We start from the raw sequence: 19779 nt of genomic DNA, 5'->3' as shown, positions 1-19779 counted from the left end.
TGGAAGATTCTGGAGGTACATGATAAATAAAATAGGGTTTGAATATAGCTGAAAACCACTTTAGGGAGTCATCTTCTCAGAGAGAAAAGGTAAAGGCCTGTATAAAAAGGATTGCATGCAAAATTTTAAATGTGTCCACCTTTTTCTAAGGATACAGAGGCAAGGATAGACAGCAGGTTGTTGGAAATTTGGGCCTCAGGAGCAGAAGAGTAGAATAGGAATGAACAACCACTTAACAGCTACTTTATATATGGGAGTTAATTATTACATCAATCCCAAAAGGTAAACGCTGTTTTGCAGTTTCTATTTCAGGTCATACTCTGATGCCCATATTGTTTTCACTAAACTAAAATGCCTCCTAAATGGAAGCCAAGGGAAGAAAGGCAAATCAGGCCTGAAGATAAAGATTAGGGAATGATTCATAAATATCTTTAAAACTCTGGGAGGCAGACAGGGAAAGACTGTAGAGTAAGAGAAAAGAACCAAATACAAAATCTGAAGGATTGCCTGTATTTAAATGTGGAAAAAGGGAGGAAAGCTAGTGAGAAATTCTGAGGACAAGTAATCTGAATGTGTAAAGAGAACCAGGAGAGAGTAGTTTCACTGAGGCTAAAAAATTCAAAACTTTTAAAAGCTTCAGTATCTTCAAATAGGATGGTACAGAGATGAAATAAGTGAATTTGGCAAACAGGAGATAAGGGGATATTTTACACTGTTGTCCAATTTGGTAACCACTAGTCACACGCAGTTATGTAAATTTAAATTAACTGAAACTAAATAAAACTAAAACTTCGAAATTGAGTTCCTTAGTTGTACTAGCCATACTTGAAACGCTCAAAAGCCACATGTCCCTAGTGGCTACCGTAGTGGACAACGCATATTATAAAAACATTTCCATCATCAGAGAAAGTCCTATGTGAATGTGTTTTTGAAAGTGCAGAAGCAAGACCGCACTGAACATGCTTTTCCTTATCTTCTCTTCTGCAATGTCTGGTGGATCTGACCTCTTCACTTTTGCTATTCAGTTTTAACTTCACTGTCTTTTGCCTGGACTATTTCAGTGGTTGCCTCTGCTTCCCAACTTCTGTTGTTCCCTTCTTCTAACCTATTCTCCATAAAAATCATTCCTCTACTCAGCAACTCTCCCTTGTCATTGCCACTTTTCCTGGCCAGCCAACCATAACTTTTATTGACAGTCCACTGTGGTGGGAGTGTGGATAGGGCATTTATCAGCACTAAAGGGAAGTAATTTCCTCCCCACTCCCGAGTTTCCTTCCCTGCACTTTATATAGCTCATAATCCAATGTAGGCAGAATGATTATAATACATTCACATCACACAAATGACATTAGAGCAGGAACAATGGCTAATCATTCCCCTCTCCTGTTTCTTTCCTGATATTACCAAATTTTTTCCTTTCCATCTGCCACTGCTGTGTGCCAGTTAATAGTTTGTTACTTTTCATTTCACCACTGCAACAGCCTGTTAAATAGTCTTCTTACTTTTAGTCTCTCCTCCACCTTCCAAGAGAAGCTCTGGCCACATCATTCCATTTCTTCTAGGGACCCGCTTATGCCAACAAATTATTATAAAATAAAGTAGTCTTCTATAACCTGGCGTGGCCCACCTTCTCTGTCCTACTTCTTTCAACATTCTTCCACTCTGTGGTACTCAGCTGTGTGAGGGACCAGACCACTAGCAATGCCTTTTCTTCACTGGATTGGCACGGGTCAGAAAAGCACAAGAACTGCCAGACCAACACTCCCCAGGCTGTAACCGCCAGTCCCCAAAGGAAACAGAAGACTTACACAGACCACTCGTAGGCATCCACCTTTGGCACGTTCATGCATATTCGCCTCCCTCTTTCTCGTCCATGCGATGTCATTTTTCTGACCCCAAAGCCCTCTCCTATTCCTCTAAGATTCAGCAGAAAAGATGCACAAACAGCCCAAGGAGGGGGGACATTATTGATGGACCGAGGGGCATTACTGACAAACCTGCTTTACTGTGTCCATTTGGGTGCTACCTAAAATAAGCTGCACTCCCAACCCTTACTATTCCCCAAATAAGACAACTGAATTTTCACTGTAACGGAGAAAGGTTTACAGCCCAAAGACTCGGCCAATAAAGAGTGGATACAGAGGTTTGGGAAGCGAAGAGGATTGTGGGAGCTCTGTTCATCGCCCTACAGCCTCATGGGAAATGTAGTGCAGTTTTCTCCAACATGGCTGCGCCCAGGTGAGGTGACGTGAGAGTACCCGCCGCAGCTTTCAGGGACAGATTGGAGAGGCTGGTGGAGGAGAGAGCACCCGCGTAGCGAGAACCCAGCCTGAGCCGATGCGGAGGTTTGTGGCACTTCTTACTGGCGGGCATGATGATTGCAAATCATCGCTTTCTCTTGTCGGCCTTTTCCGGTCGTCATCGGCTTGCTATTGTGGGGCTGCGAACCTAGGGAGAGGATGAATGTCCCCAGCGGTGCCCTGGTTCGGTCCCTGGGCAGAAGGGTGTTTGTGCGTTGGGTGGTCCTGCCAGTGTTTGAGGTGCATGTGTTTGTGTTTGGTGCGGATGCCTACCAGTGGTCTGTGTAAGTCTTCTGTTTCCTTTGGGGACTGGCGGTTACAGCCTGGGGAGTGTTGGTCTGGCAGTTCTTGTGCTTTTCTGACCCGTGCCAATCCAGTGAAGAAAAGGCATTGCTAGTGGTCTGGTACCTCACACAGCTGAATCTTCCTGTGCTCTTATTTGAGTAGTCCCAGAGACCCTTGGGCCAGTGTCAGCCTCTGGTTTTCATTTCAGTTAAATACAGGGGGTGCTAAAAAAATGTATACACATGACTTGTATTCATCTCTTGTTATCACTGTATATTGAGCAGTACCATTTTAATAACAGTTTTTGCTTTCTTAAAATGTGTATACATTTTTTTTCTCACCCTCTGTATTTACTGAGTGGCTGCTGTATGCCAGGCTCTCAAGTCCATGCCCTCAAATAGTAGATGACAGGCCCAACACACAAACACAAATAAGTGTAATTATACCACAATGTAAAAACTACAGAGATGGAGATACACACCAGGCATTAATGAAAACATTGAAGAGGGCCACCATACTCAGAGTTCTGAAGAAGAGGTTTAGGAAGTAAGATGGCAAGGTTAGTAAGTTAATAAGTTTATGCTTGCTCAATAAACGTTTATTGAGTGGCTACTAGATCCCTTTCTAGGTGCTGAGGGCTACAGGTGAACAATACAAAATCTACTTTCATAGAGCTTACTTTCTGGTAAATTAGAGGAGGAAGATGGAGAATAAACAAATTAATGAGGGCATATAAATATAGAGTAGGTGTTCAAAGAGTTAAAATGGGGTGATATGACAAGTGATGTGGTCAGTTTTTTTCTAATCATTTCAATTTTTTTTCTTTTTTAATACGTGATGCAATTTGAATAGCTACTAGGTTCAGAAGTTACAAAAAAAGAACGCTCCCTTTCTTTCCCGTACCAATCTACCCATTTCCCCTTCATGGAGACAACCCATATCACCAATTTCTTGTGTGTCCTCGAGATTTGTATGTATACCCTGTATACCTATGCTGTACTTTATGGTCAGGCCTCATTTGATAGGAATTTCAGTTCTAATTTTTGCTGTTGATTAAGTATAATTTACATACAAGCACAGGAACATTTGTTTATACTGCTTGTTTCATTATAGGCACCTGTTGTACAAGGAAGGGTATGGACACATATACTACTAGTACCACTTAGGTCAATCACCAAGGGTATATTGGGGTTAAACTTACTAGCAGAGCATGCGTGATCTTTAAACTCTTGTTATCCTACAGAGAATGTTTTTAGGCGGGACGTGCTTAGACTTCACTCAGCGTGTCTAGTATTCTAGAAAAAAGTGACCTCACTCCTGTAACATCCCGTAACACTCCCATAACATGGCAAGGAGCATCCAAGCCTTTGTGCAATAGTGGAAATTCCTTGGCCAGGGAAGTGGCCTTGTTAGAAAAGAAGCACCTCCAGACCTCAGCAGCTGGTATTAGCCTATTCTTTGTTGAGGTGATTCAGACCTGCTGGGCCGGTGCATTGCCAGGTCACTGGAGTGGGGGACAAAGGAGCCTCCAGAGCAACACAGACTTGGGTTTCTTCACGTGATCCTGCATGACTGAGGGAAGGAGAAGAGAAGGGGAATCATAGAAATGTGATTATGAAGCTCCATCTGCTGGTGCTGGACTTAGCGTCAGACTTTTAAAAAGACATATTCAACATCTTTTCTTTCTCATTTCTTCCACTTTGCAGTCTTTGCTCATGTGACATATTAAGAAACCAATTCTTAGCGCATCGATCCCTTGTTCTCCATTGCATACTGCAAAGATGCCATTCCAAAAATAATGACCTTGGAATAGAATGGCAGTAAGATAGTTTCTTTCAGAGCCCTCAGCTTTTCTGTATCTAATTAAACCGTTCTGATCAGGCTCTTCTGGAAATTAACAGTAGTAGTTACCGTGTTTCCCCGAAAATAAGACCTAGCCGGACAGTCAGCTCTAATGCGTCTTTTGGAGCAAAATTAATATAAGACCAGGTTTTGTATTATATAAGACCCGGTCTTATTATATTATATTGTATTATACCTGGTATTATATTATAGTATATTATATTATATAAGACACAGTCTTATAGTAAAATAAGACCGGGACTTATATTAATTTTTGTTCCAAAAGACGCATTATAGCTGATTGTCTGGCTAGGTCTTATTTTTGGGGAAACATGGTAATACTAAATTTAGTAATAGATGTAGTTACTCCTTTTAACAAAATTATGAGATTGTGTCAAAGATTAATGCAGCTGGACATTAGTTAAAGCAGTGAAAACAGATTTTCTTTAGTAATTACTGATAATAGGGGAAAGAGCTGCAGCAGTGATTCGGGTGTTTTAAATGGTGAGTGAAGAACGGGTAGGGTGAAGAGTCTCAGTAGAGTCAGAGAAGTGAACATTACAAAAGGTTGGTCGACGCAAATACAACTAGGCCAGTTGTTTACTACCGGCAGTTATTAAAGTTTGGATTCTATCTTGCCACAGAGATTGGGAGATGGAGGCTCTATCCTTCCTGATGACTAAATTTCAAAGGAATGGCCCTCAGGTCCTTGAGAGAGACACTTCTGAATGGCAAGAAATGCATATTCATAATTGTAAGCCCTATTTAGTGAACACTCTAAGAAAGGGAGGTCAGGGGCCTATTTTACTATCTGTTGCTAGAACATATAGTAAAATTTCCTGGCAGCAGTTTGAGTTTTCTTCGGCAGGCATTTTAATGGGTAGTTGGGGTCATCCTAGGGACATTGCTTTATGCTGCTAGAAGCCATGCTAGAGTTTGGTCAAGTTTTTAGTCCAGAGAGTGGATGGAGTTATGTGCCAAGAACAGACACTATTATTCCTATTTTACAGGTGAAGAAACCTAAGCACAGAAATAAGTAATGAACTCACACAGGATCAGCTAATAGTGGCAGAGCTGAAATTTGAACTGAGAACCTGGACCGCTAAGCACTGTTATACTGTCTCATGGCATTGAACAAAAAAAATACAATTCAATGCCTGTCTTCAAAGAGCTCATAGTCCAATGGAAGGGGATGAACATTAGAATAAGCAATTATAATTAGTACATGTTAAAAATACCTGTTCAGCTAACCCTTCCTATGTAATGATGACTCTGGAAACTTTCTAACCTTACTCCCTCTCCTTTTAGTGACTTTATATTGTCACCTGCCAGCCAGACATTGCAACTGTGTATTTCACCAGTACCTCAAACATGGTATATCCTCAATCTGAAATCTGACTCATTACCGCCCTCACTTAGTAATTCTTCCTGACCTTTGCAGTGTTGAAATGACACCAGTAGTCTTTCAGTCACTCAGGCTCTGTACTGTTACCGGTAGTAAGCGATCTGTGACTTCTCTCCCTTATGTCTGAGCAGTCATCGAGGCCTACTCATTGTACCTGAACTTTACTTTGGCCCTCCCCCTCTCTCCCTATGTCCTTTCTTCCTGCAGCCTCCACCCTACATCAGGCTAGCATTCCTTCTTGCCTCTCACTTCTCTTCTGTACTGTCCAGCCAGCCTGTTTTACTGGCCTTATCTCCCATCCCATGCACCCTGTATGTTAGTTCTTTCAGTAGCCTAAGCTAATTTTTCTTGTATCCATATAGGTTAGTAATTAGAGTTTTTACTGGTTATGAGTTGTTTTGGTATATGATTTTGTTACCAGGAAAAAAGGGTTCTTTTTTTTTTTTTTAATGTGTTGGGGTGACAATTGTTAGTAAAGTTACATAGATTTCAGGTGTACAATTCTGTATTACATCATCTATAAATCCCATTGTGTGTTCACCACCCAGAGTCAGTTCTCCTTCCATCACCATATATTTGATCCCCCTTACCCTCATCTCTCACCCCCCACCCCCCTTATTCTCTGGTAACCACTAAACTATTGTCTGTGTCTATGAGTTCTTGTTTCTCATTTGTTTGTCTTGTTCTTTTGTTGTTTTTGGTTTATATACCACATATCAGTGAAATCATATGGTTCTCTGCTTTTTCTTTCTGACTTATTTCACTTAGCATTATACTCTCAAGATCCATCCATGTTGTCACAAATGTTCCTATATCATCTTTTCTTACCGCCGAATAGTATTCCATTGTGTATATATACCACAACTTCTTTATCCTTTCATCTATCAAAGGACATTTTGGTTGTTTCCACGTCTTGGCCACTGTAAACAAAGCTACAATGAACATTGGAGCACACGTGCCTTTATGTGTAGATGTTTTCAGATTTTTTGGGTAGATACCCAGGAGAGGGATTGCTGGGTCATATGGTAATTCTATTTTTAATTTTTTGAGGAACCTCCACACTGCCTTCCATAACGGCTGCACCAGTCTGCATTCCCACCAACAGTGTATGAGGGTGCCTTTTTCTCCACAGCCTCTACAACACTTGTTGCTATTTGTCTTGTTGATGATAGCCATTCTGACTGGGGTGAGGTGATATCCCATTGTGGTTTTTATTTGCATTTCTCTGATGATTGGTGATGTTGAGCATTTTTTCATATGTCTATTTGCCATTTGTATGTCCTCTTTGGAGAAATGTCTCTTCAGGTCCTCTGCCCATTTTTCAATTGGGTTGTTTGCTTTTTCGTTGTTGAGTTTCATGAGTTCCTTGTATATTTTGGATATTAGCCCCTTATCGGAGGCACTGTTTGCAAAAATCTTCTCCCATTCAGTTGGTTGCCTCTTTATTTTGTCGATGGTTTCTTTTGCTGGGCAGAAGCTTTTAAGTTTCATATGGTCCCATTCGTTTATTTTAGCTTTTACATCCTGTGCCTTTGGAGTCAAATTCATAAAATGCTCTTTGCACCCAAGGTCCATAAGTTTAGTACCTATGTTTTCTTCTATGCAGTTTATTGTGTCAGGTCTTATGCTTAAGTCTTTGATCCATTTTGAATTAATTTTGGTACATGGTGACAGATAGCAGTCCAGTTTCATTCTTTTGCACGTGGCTATCCAATTCTCCCAGCACCATTTATTGAAGAGGCTGTCTTTCCTCCATTGTATGTTTTTAGCTTCTTTGTCAAAAATTATCTGTCCATATTTATGTGGTTTTATTTCTGGGTTCTCAATTGTATTCCATTGGTCTATGTGTCTGTTTTTCTGCCAATACCATGCTGTTTTGATTATTGTTGCCCTGTAGTACAAGCTAAAGTCAGGGAGTGTGATACCTCCAGCATTGTTCTTTTTTCTTAAGATTGCTTTGGCTGTTCGGGGTCTTTTGTGGTTCCAAACAAATCTGATGATTTTTTGTTCTATTTCTTTAAAAAATGCCATTGGGATTTTGATAAAAAAGGGTTCTTGTATGGTCACAGGAAGGAATTCCAGGATGTACTAAATAAGCAACACAAACAAAGCCAAACAAGCAGTGGATTTATTAAGAGAAAGGAAATAGTGCACTCCCAAAATAATGGGAGTGGGCAGGCCAGGAGGAGGGCAACTATTGCAAGTAGCTGTAGTGGCACCTTTTCTTTTCTTTTCTTTTTTGGTTTAGCTGCACCTTTTCTTTAGAATGATCTCATCTCCTCTCTCCTTTGTTTCCTGCACTTCCTCTTTCCCTTCTTTTCCTGTCTCTCCTTGTTCTTTCTACCTACGGTAACAATTTTATTTAACTTACTCAATTTATTTCGTTTGCTAACTTTGAAGACTTTCAAGTGCATGAAGAGTGGGGTCAGGGGATCAGCTAATATTCTCTGCTCTGAAAAATCATGCTTACCTCTCACTGTCTTTGCCAGATACATCCATTTCTGATTTTAGTTTCTGCTCTTCATTGACTCACTGGATACCTTCCCTTTCATCTGACTATGTTTTTCTTGTCCTTCTTGCCCAAGTTCCCTTCTGTTTTGAAGTTCTTCCAAATTTTTCCAGTTAATATTGATATGATTTGTTTGTTGTCTCTAGTTCATGTCACAACCTAAAGATATACCATTAACAATTATATAAAGATGTGTCATATTCTTTCGTTGTTTAGTGTTTGTGTGTTTTCCTCAACTAACTTATAAACTGGTTGAAAGCATACACTGTATCATGGTTGTGTGGTGCAGAGTGCTGAGACTATAAATAGACATTTGTGTATTCATCCATTACCGTTTGTTTACCCCTTCAACAAATTTTTATTGAGCACATACTGTGTTTGATAACTGCTCTCTGAGTTAACATCCTGATTGGGGAATTAAGCTAATAATGAATCACCATAAATTTTGTCAAATTCTGTGAACAAAATAAAGTAGACTACTATAATGCATGATGTAGGGTGCTGGATTGGATAGTGTGAAAGCCTCTGGGAAAGCACTCAGTAACTACTTGCTGATTGATGTATTTCAGTCAAATGAAAACACAGTTCCATGGGGTTCTTATATCTGTTATTTAAAAAAACTATAGATACAAAAATATATAACATGTGCAGCTTTAAAAAAATAATAAACACCTAAAACATCATCTAGCTTAAGAAGTACCTTTAATGATTTTGTGTCACTTTCATGTCACATTCCTCTCTTTCTTCCCAGAAATAACTTCTCTCCTAAACTTTGTGTTTATTATTTCCTTACTTTTGTTTGCATTTATATATAAACAATATATGTCTTTTGAGTTTTAAACTTTGTGTAAATGGAATCATACTTTATATTCTTCTGTGACTTTTTTTTTTCTTTCCTAACATTATGTTCGTGAAATTTGTGGCACATTTTACCTAGAATTTCTTAAGTAAAGGGATATATCTTCTATGGGTAAAATAGCTCACTCAATAGAGCTAGAGCATTGGAATGTTTTGTAGAACCCAACTAGATGTTCTTGCTTCTTTGTTACCTTTTAAATATTTCTTTATTGTCCGTGCATCTGTTTGTTCTCACTTGTCTTGGTAAAAGGTTAAGTAAGCATTTTAAAAAAAGGTGTTACATAGAAATATTTATAAACTGCAGAGTATATGAATAGCATCATTATAACTGTCCCTTCAGGACTCTTAAGGTTGACATTTTGTACTTTTTCTTTTTTCCAGTATTGCCATGGATAGCAACCATCAAAGTAATTACAAACTCAGTAAAACTGAGAAGAAATTCTTAAGGAAACAGGTGAAAGCCAGGCACACTTTGCTGAGACATGAAGGCATTGAAACAGTATCCTATGCCACTCAGGTGACCTAAAACTATTATTGTCCTTTGAATGTAAATGGATTGCCATGCAATGTATTGTAGTAGTATTTGTTAATTGCTCAGAAAAGGAGGCCGTAATGGTTTAGTCATATGCTATATCTATATTAAATATCCATATGTAGGATCTGCTAACCTATTTTGAGATATAGCCTAGTGTAGTTTGAATTTCCATCGATTGTGTTGGTGGAACTATGAGGAAGTTGTAGGTGTGTGTTAATAACAATAACATTGTACAGCTGTTTACAGTTTACAAAGCATACCCCCCATTCATTATTTCTTAAAAAATCCTGTGAGATAGATGAGAAAACTAAGGTTTTGAGAGGTTGTAATTGATATAACGTGACTGAAACTTAAAGCTACATCTTTTGTATCCTAATTCAGTCTTCTTTCTTTTCTTCGTAAATTCATCTGTATTATAACTATATGCTAGAAAACATTTTATGTTTATTGCACCTTAGTTACAAAGCCTTTTCATTATCTTATGGCAATAATTAAATTATATTAGGTTGGTACAAAAGTAATTGTTGTTTAAAAGGTTAAAAATAATTGCAGAAACTGCAATTACTTTTGCACCAACCTAATATATAGAGGACTTTGAAACTTCCTAGGCTATGAATTCGAAAAACTTACTGTGACTCTTAGATTCCCCACTTATTTGGGCATGAGCAGTATCCTTTGACCTCAGCTTTCTTCATTTGTAAGGACATTGTATTGCATACTTTTTAAAATCCAATTAGATTGTTAGATTCTAAAGAGGATATGTATATGACAGTACTTACTGGTCATTAAAATACCACATGAATCCTTCCCTCCATCTTTCTCTTCCTTTCCTTTCTCTTCCTTTCCCTTCCCTTCCCTTCCCTTCTCCTTCCTCCCTCCCTTCCAATATCTTTCTGGTTCTAAAGATATAGGATAAGAGTAGGAAGGAAGCTTAGCCTTCATCTAACTGAGGACCAAAGACAAACAATTGAGAAGGTGAATCTGGGATTAAAATTTAGGTCTCTTGACTCCCAGATAAATACTCTTCCTTTGTATCATGCTTCTGCTGTTTTCTGTGCTGCATCATAGTTTAGGAGTGAGTAATCTTTGAGGAGATTTAATTTTAGCAGGTAAAAGGCCCACACTTCAATTTTCTTAATTATCAATGACTTTAGAGAATTTAAACCAAATTCCTATGAAAAGCTTGGAATAGATAATAGATTAGGATTAATATGTCTTCACACACTTTCTTCCAAGAGCCGCTGAGGCTATGCAGCATTCAGAAAATTAAACTGGCATACCCTCTGTCTTCTCTTCCCAAGTGTAACTTGCTTTTTCTTCCTTACAGGGTCATGAAGAGAAGTGGTAAGAAAAGAAATGGGCTAAGTTTGTTTGCTGCCTCTGAAGCCTGTTTCTGGTTGGGTCTGTCTTTTCTTTCAAATCTCTAGAAGCGTAAATCTCACCTTTGTGGCTTCTAAAATGTCAACTTATTTAGGTTTGATATTTTTCTCCACAGTGTTTTTATAGGAAAAGAGTAAAAAATTGTAGAAGGGCCTCCAATGATATATGATCTATCCAGGGGAGAACAAATGTTTTTTTCACCATGTGTTAGAAATATAGGTGCCTTTATGGAAATGTATAGCCATTGTGAGATTTCTCTAGAGTGATCCTCAAATTGTCAGGACCAAACATAACACAAAAAATTTTGAATTCTCTACTTCATATTACTGGGAAAATTGCTTGGCTGAAAAATTATATATAAAACAATTATTGCATTTAATTATATTGTATAGCTCACATGTAATAGTAAATAAATTTCTCCCTTCTGTCTCCCACTGAACTTGTTATCGTGTGGTCTGCTGTTAGGCTCACCTACAAATCACTTAGAATCTTTGAGGACCACTGATGACTCCTCAGGTCACACCTCACCATCGTCCTCAGTTGCTAGATACACAGTGGAACCTTGTCATTTACAGAATCTTTGAGTTCCCTAGATTTGGGAATACGGAAATGTTTTTGTGACTATGGCTGCATATAACCAAATTATTTTGGTAGTTTAATTTATAAATTTCACAGAATGAGGTCCAGGGCAAGCCATCTGAGGCTAAATTTTATACCATATGTTATAGTATTGTATCAGTGTGTTGTTTATTATGTGTATACTTGCATACATACAAAGTATTGGCTGTCGCATAAAAGAACAGAGCTTTACATTTCTTATTACCTCATTTTAAATGATTCTATTACATTCTTTTAAAACAAGGGTTCTAGATATTCCCATTTTGTGTATATGAAACTAATATAGTATGTTCTAATCTCTAGTTTAGTATAAATCAGGGGCAAACTACTCTCCTCAGGTCAAATCTGGCTTGTGAACTAAGAGTGAGTTTTACATTTTTAAAGGTTGTTAAATAACAACAAGATTATGTGACAGAGACTTACGTGACCTGTGAAGCCTAAAATATTTACTATTTTAGAAGTTTGCCTAAACCTGATATAGATGAGCTGATGAGAATAGACCATCAATACTTTACTTTTACTATGCTACAAAGTTTTTAGAAGGCATGGATCAAAAATTAAACATCTTAACACCATGTAGAATGTTTTTAAATACAAAGACTACAAGGGCACTAGGCCATGAGCATCAGAATAAAAATAGGAGGCCCCCACCCCCCAAAAAAAATCCCTGAATAAAGTTTAGTGCAGGACTGCAGACGATAGGAAGTCAGCAGCACGAAATTTAAAAAGGAAAACATTGTAATTACAAAATGACTGAATTACTTAAACACAGAGAAGAATTTTATATTCAGTATCCTGTAATTTGTTTTTCTTTGAGTCAGTACCTTTACTTTTAGTTTTTAGTAAACATTGTATAATGGTTATATCAAAAGTGTGAATTCTGGAAACTGACAGAAACAGAAATAAGTTTGAAACCCAGCTCCTAATTTGCTACCATAACCTAATTTTTCTGATCTTCATTTTCTTCCTCGATGAAGTGGGGCTAATATTACCAACTTTGTAGAATTATTGTGAAAATTATTTTCATAAGGATTAAGTAGGTGAAAATATATAGCAAGCGCAGTGTCTGGCAACAAAGTATTAGTAATTAACTCCTTCCTTCCACCTCTCTACCTCCTGTTTCTCTTTCATTATGTTAAATTTATATTTGAACAGTCATAAGTTATCTTTAATTTGTATGTAGGTTGTTAAGAAATGAATATTTTACTAAAAACGCTATTTAAAAATCAGTATTATTTACAACAAAGGAGTACTTTTTAATCCCTAAATATTTAGTAAATTGATTTACATACTTTGTATGAAATTAGAAAACCAAATAACCACTATAAAGAAACTTTTTTCTTTCTTAATTACACCTTTGTAGAAATCTCGTTTAAAAAAATCTTGTTTTATCTTATTTAAAAATAATCTTATTTTATCTTATTTTAAAATCTTTAAAAATAAACAGGTTGATGTCAATTGTTTATGTTTTTTTTGTTGTTGTTGTTTTTTTAAGATCCTGGTTGTTGCCAATGGTGGTTTGGGTAATGGTGTGAGTAGGAACCAGCTGTTTCCAGTTTTAGAGAAATTTGGACAGGTGGATGCTCTCTTAATGCCTCCTAATAAGCCCTACTCATTTGTAAGATACAAAACTATAGAAGAATCCAAGAAAGCCTATGTTACCCTCAATGGAAAAGAAATAGTGGATGATTTAGGACAAAAGATCATTCTGTACTTCAATTTTGTGGAAAAAGGTATTATTATACAGGTATCTTTTAAAAACTAGTTCTTGCTTTTGTTTGAGTTTTCTTTCCTTTTCTTGGGAGGTTCAGTTATTGTGAAACAAAATAGGACATCAGTTAAGACAGCCCTTTTGCTTTTAACATTATGTAAGCACCTAGTTGGTGCCAGGCATGGGACAAGTGGTTGAAGAAAGGTAAAGTAAGACATAGCCTGCCTTTAAGGAGCTGATCTCAGGTTTATTATGCATGTTACTTATTTTGGAACCCTGCTACTTGTCATTATGTTTTTCATAATTTAATGTTGAGGATTCAGATCACCAATTTATTTTACGGTATCTACCCAGAAGCTTGTGATTAGTTACTTAAGAATTAATTGTAACCTAAATGATTTGTGCTCAGCTTCATATTTATGGAGGAACACCTTAGGCCACCAAAGATCCCTAAAGCTTTACGGTGGCGCTGTCCAGAATTTTCTGTGATGATGGAAATGTTCATACGTTCATATCTGCGCTTCCAACAGATATGATTGTGATTGAGGAAGTGATTTTTCAATTTAATTGTGTTTAAATTAATTAAGTTTACTAATTTAAATAAGAGCTTTATAGAGTGGTTTACAGAAATATTATAGGGATTATTACATCTTTTCACCCCTGCCCCATGGAAATGAGATGTATTGAGATGAACTTTAGACATCTAATCTCTCTACTGTAATCATTTGTCACCTACTTAGGCATTTAGAGAATTTTGTTTAAATATCCTGTGGGTGGGTAGGTGAGTGTGATCTTACCCAATTTATGTTTTTGTAAAATAAAATTCAAAGGAAACCTTTAAAGACTCTTTTAAATATACATTTTAAAAGTTGTAATTTTCTGTGATTATATGTATTTAATTTTAAATCTGATTTAAGCTTTACAGATGATAAAAACTAGATTATCTCCATATTTTATGTTTGAAAATTGAATGGCTTAGGAGTAAGTTTTAATCAGAAAATACTGTCCTTTGGTTTTCCCCCCATTCAGCATATTGAACATTCTTTAAGAAATTGCACACACACACAAAAAAAAAGTTCACAAAGTGAGTTTTAGAGTCATTTTTATTCAAAATCCTGCATTAGATCCAGATGTACTGCTAAGATTGTTGCAATTATGTTTATAACCATGGAAATCATTTTTAATAGAAATTAATAGAGAATGCAATGTATAGAAGATAGAACTATGTCACGAATGTTTTGATACTTGCTTTGATATCTACTACCAGATAGCCACTGAATAACAAAGAGATATTTTTAATTCTTTTTAATACGTATATTTGGAAAACTTGTACTGTAAATTACCGGTTTTTAAGGAATTTTCCCCAAAGTTTTCCTTATATAATTTGAATAAATAATATAATGCCTGGAATATAGTAAGCACTTTGTAAATATCAGATGATTCACTATTTATATTTCTGAAATATTAATAAAATCTAGTAGATATTTATATTATTTTTGTGGACTTTTACATTAAATTATTCAAAGATGAAAACTATTCAGCAGAAAACTTCAAAAATCATGTCTGTAAGAAGAATGATCAGATCTCTAATATTAGATGTTAATTATACTATTCCCTTTAATTATAAATTATTTTTTCCTTTTCCTTCTAGAGCTGTACTTATCTAAAACTTTGAAGGACATGGGCTCTTAATTTATGCTAAATATATGCTAAATAATTCTTCATACAATGACATTTTTATTTTAGAAAATTTTGTTATTTTATGTTTCTATTACTTGACCACAGCCAGTGTCAAGAACCTATGGGCAAAAGTGAGCATTAAATTTTTTGTATTCAGTTTTTATAGACAATCTGACTTGTTTATAGAGGGGTATACTGTAAATATTATAAGAAATTTTGTTTCTTAGTGAGTTTTAAAAATTGGCTCAATCATGATCGAACAGAATATTTAAGTAAATACTATTCTATTTGCTATTGGTAATTGCAGTAGATAAAATGTACCATAATTTTTATCTTGGTCTTTAATTTTGTACTGTTAATATGTCTTGTGCCTTTTAGCATTCTTATTTGTTAAAATGAGATTGGGAGTTTTATGAACTGATAAATGGCTATTGGACAGAATTATTTGTATATAGGAACTTTAAGTTTTGTATGTGACTATTTTAATTTGTTTTCCCACAGCACAATGGAAGGAGTTGGGGCTTCAAGCCTTACCCCCAGGCCTCATGGTAGTAGAAGAAATTATTTCTTCTGAGGATGAGAAAATGCTTTTGGAAAGTGTTAACTGGACAGAAGATAAAGACAATCAAAATTGTAAGTAAAACCTTTAAAATTTGATATTTAGAAGATTCTGCAAAATGCCGTGTTACTGATCCTTCTTTTTCTCTCTTCCTTTGGTTCATTAAAACTCTGGTATATATATCCTCAAAGTTACTGAAGGTAGCCTGGATCCAATGTGAGGAAGTCATACCAACAATCCTCAGTAGCATTCCTAATAAATGACATTTATATAGCTATCAATTTTAAACTCCAAACTAGTTACTATTTATTAGACCTACGAGTTATAAGCCTTTTTACATATATTATCTTACTTGATTCTTTCCTCTGTAAGGTATATTTCCTATGAGGAATAAGTGATTCACTGCCATACCATTATCATGTAGTAAGAGCCTCCTGGAGATAGTTGCAAATTAGTTATTCTGACTCTTTCCAGATCATTAGCAGTACTGTGAGTGGCAGTACACATACTTAGCTCTTTCAGATTGATTGGGTGAGTGTTACAATTTTTGACGTATAAGAATAGCAGATATTGGTGAATTTTATTAATGACCATAATTTAGCAGTTAATAAAAGTTGCTATTACTAAAGTAATTAATCTTTACTTACAATGTTTACTTTGAAATATGTGAAGGAATGAAATTCTTTTTTACCCAAATAGTTTATTTTCTTCCCTTCATGCAGTTCAAAAATCGTTAAAACACAGAAGGGTAAAGCATTTTGGTTATGAATTCCACTATGAGAACAACAATGTAGATAAAGATAAACCGTTACCTGGGGGTAAGTAATTGTTAGTAAATGCTGGTCAGAAAAAAAGATTTAATGTATTAGAAGTATATTACAGTTGAGGGTATATTATATACAGAAGTATATTACAGTTTCATTTGTCATTTGTAGGTAAATTATCAAAACAGTTGATTAAATTTAAAACATTTTAGTTAGCTAAATAATGTAGTTTGTGTTAAAAAATTCATACATACAGACAAAGCTAAAGTTCCCCTTGAATACTGTCCTGACATCCATACTTCTTGTTAGAAGTAGTACCATTAACAGTTTAGTATATATTATTCCAATCCTTTAAAAAATGAGTTTACATCCAAATATAGATACCTATAAAAGTATATCGTTGTTAACATGTATTATCGTATAAATTGTATATTCATACATTACACGTATCACTCCAACTTGTTCTTTTCCCTTTATATCTTGGATGTCTTATATAGGTTTTCATTTTATTGAATGATAATCAATAATAGCTTATTTAGTTAGTTCCTTTCAGATAGACAGTTTGGTTATTTCTGGTTTTCAGATTTTACAAGTAGTAGTGCTGCAGTGAATATCTTTGTACATGACTCTTTATCTACCGAGCAAGAGTTTCTAAAGTAGATTACTAAATTAGAATTGTGTCAAAGTTGCGTTCATTTAAACATGTTAATAGACAATGACAAATTGCCCCCTAAGACAGCATACTAACATATTCTCACCAAGTGTGCACCCCCAACCCCCCCACCAACATGTGATATTGTTACACTTTTGATTTCATAATTACCTGATTAACTAGTGAGGTTGCCATTTGTATTTCCTTTCCTATGAATTCTTTTTCATATCTTTTACCAGTTTTTTCTATTGAGTTGTCTAATTTATTAATAAGCATTTACTATATAAGCTGGATATTAATCCTTTGGTACAATTGTTTGTTGGAGTTCAATTTATCTATATTTTTATGACTTTGGTCTTATTTAAGGGTATTCTTCCCTCATGAAAAAACATTTATGACTCCAATAAAAGTAAGTTCCACTTCGAAAATTGTTTTTTAAAGACAAATAATTTAAAAAATAAATTGAATTATTTAAAATAAAATAAAAAGTGGTCACGTTGATTTCCAGTATATAATATAGTAAATTTTATAATTTTATTACTATTTACCAAATAGTATTTGGTATTACAAAATACCAAAATTATTGTCAGCAAAATTATTATGTTGAGGGGTGGCTGGTTAGCTCAGTTGGTTAGAGCATGGTGCTAATAACACCGACGTTGCCAGTTTGATCCCCGTAAGGGCCACTGTGACCTGTGCCTTCCTTAAAAAAAAAAAAAATAAAATAAAATAAATTATTATTTTGGACATTGTATTTAATAAAATCCAATAGAGTAACTTTAAAATATTGTTAAGGTTTTCTTTTTATTTTACTTTGCTTATGGGTTTATTGTTATATTTGAATCTGAATACTAAATTAAAAGCTGGGTGATTTTTATCACAGTGACTGTTTTTTTATTCTTGGGTAAAACATGCAAAGTAAGTATTTTAATATATTTCATCTTTATATACCTCAGGTCTTCCTGACATTTGTGATAACATTTTGGAGAAGTGGTTAAAGGAAGGCTTTATTAGATATAAACCTGATCAATTGACTGTAAACCAGTATGAGCCTGGGCATGGTGAGTATTTCTTTTAAAATTCCATTCATGTATTTCATAACTAAGTAGATGATGTAACTCTCTAAGATCAAAGCTATTTTTAGTTCAAACTGAGTAATTTGCTTTGTTATATGTTTGTTACCTGTGTTGACTTTAATCCCTTGCAAATCTCAGTCAATCTCTGGAGAAACTTGCATCTCAGAGTGTAAACAGACTGACACAATTGCTATTTGTGATTTTGTTGTTGTTGTTCTTCACCCAATGTTTTATTTAGAGAGGGAGAAGATTGTTTTAAAAACATAGAAGACATGTATAATGGAAGAAACCAAATAATTTACAGGTGCAGGCATACCTTGTTTTATTGTACTTTACTTCATGTCACAGATGTTGTTTTTTACAAACTGAAGGCAAGACCCTCCACCAGCCAAAAGGTTATGATTCACTTTATTGTAATACTTGCTTTATTGCAGTGGTCTAGGATAGAGTTATGCCTGTACAGCGAAGGCTAATTGGTTGGATGATCTTGCTCTTCTTTCTCCTTGTTGAGATGTGGAAGACAATTGTAGGATGACATGTTAGTGAACAATCTTTAGGTTATTGATTTTTTTGTACTTGTTAGCATCTTCATCTGATATTTGTAGTAATCAAATGATCTTAAGAGATTTATTAATGTCAGAAGTTGCGGGGTTTGTTTTTCTGCGTTTATCATGATGTATTATGATTGCTTATTTACCGATCAGTCTTTTCATTGGTCTGTAAGCTCCTTGAGTACAGGGACTATATATTTTACGTGCTTTATATACTCTCACCATGTAGCAAAGTTCCTTTCGCTTAAGAGATGCTCAGTTAACATAGAATGAGAAATTGGTGGGAGAAACCATATCTTAATTATTTATATGCTTAGTCTTCACAACTGGCTGTTGCTTTTTGTTCTACAAGTACTTGGGGATCCAGTGTTTAAGGAGAAAAATGAGTTTGTTATTTATCTTTCACATCTTCCTCTTGGGCTGGGATTGAGTAAATGTCCTAGTTAAGCGTTCACTCTCATGTCTTGATTTTAGAATCAAGTCCCAGTGGCACTTTAACATGAAGTTAAGATAGTTTTAGTGTAGATTTACTTTAATCTTATTTACATTTAGTCATACTCACCCTAAATGTTTCCTTTTAACTAAAATTATAGTACATTCCTGATTACCAAACAATGTTTTCACCATAATAGTGTGAGGCTATATTAAAAGTCATCTTAAAGCTACCAAAAGGAAAAATGAAGTAATGTTTTATCCTGTCTCATTTTAGGAATTCCTGCTCATATTGATACACACTCTGCTTTTGAAGATGAGATCGTTTCTCTCAGTTTGGGGTCCGAGGTAAATGTTTAGACTTTTTTTTGTATTGTTTTTAATTGGGGAATATTGGGGAACAGTGTGTTTCTCCAGGGCCCATCAGCTCCAAGTCGCTGTCCTTCAGTCTAGCTGTGGAGGGTGCAGCTCAGCTCCAAGTCCAGTCGCTATTTTCACTCTTTTAGTTGCAGGGGATGCAGGCCACCATCCTATGCAGGAATTGAACCTGCAACCCTGTTGTTGAGTCTCGCGCTCTAACCAACTGAGCCATCCAGCCACCCTAGACATTTTTTATTAGTTA

General features: G+C 35.6%; 1 protein-coding gene across 1 annotated transcript in view; it reads left to right on the top strand.

The window, feature by feature from the left end:
• The first annotated feature begins 2212 nt into the window (after positions 1–2212).
• ALKBH8 (alkB homolog 8, tRNA methyltransferase) overlaps positions 2213–19779 on the top strand; it is a 50995-nt gene continuing 33428 nt past the window's right edge. Inside the window, 7 exon segments of the mRNA XM_033121820.1 lie at positions 2213–2345; positions 9581–9716; positions 13228–13465; positions 15625–15756; positions 16405–16500; positions 18055–18159; positions 19435–19505. Coding sequence (XP_032977711.1) covers positions 2338–2345; positions 9581–9716; positions 13228–13465; positions 15625–15756; positions 16405–16500; positions 18055–18159; positions 19435–19505 — 786 coding nt within the window. The 5' untranslated portion in view covers positions 2213–2337.

The sequence above is a fragment of the Rhinolophus ferrumequinum genome, chromosome 11, assembly GCF_004115265.2.
Source record: "Rhinolophus ferrumequinum isolate MPI-CBG mRhiFer1 chromosome 11, mRhiFer1_v1.p, whole genome shotgun sequence".
Lineage (NCBI taxonomy): Eukaryota > Metazoa > Chordata > Mammalia > Chiroptera > Rhinolophidae > Rhinolophus > Rhinolophus ferrumequinum.
Note: the sequence above shows the minus strand (reverse complement) of the source record. Positions and strands in the feature narration are given on the sequence as shown.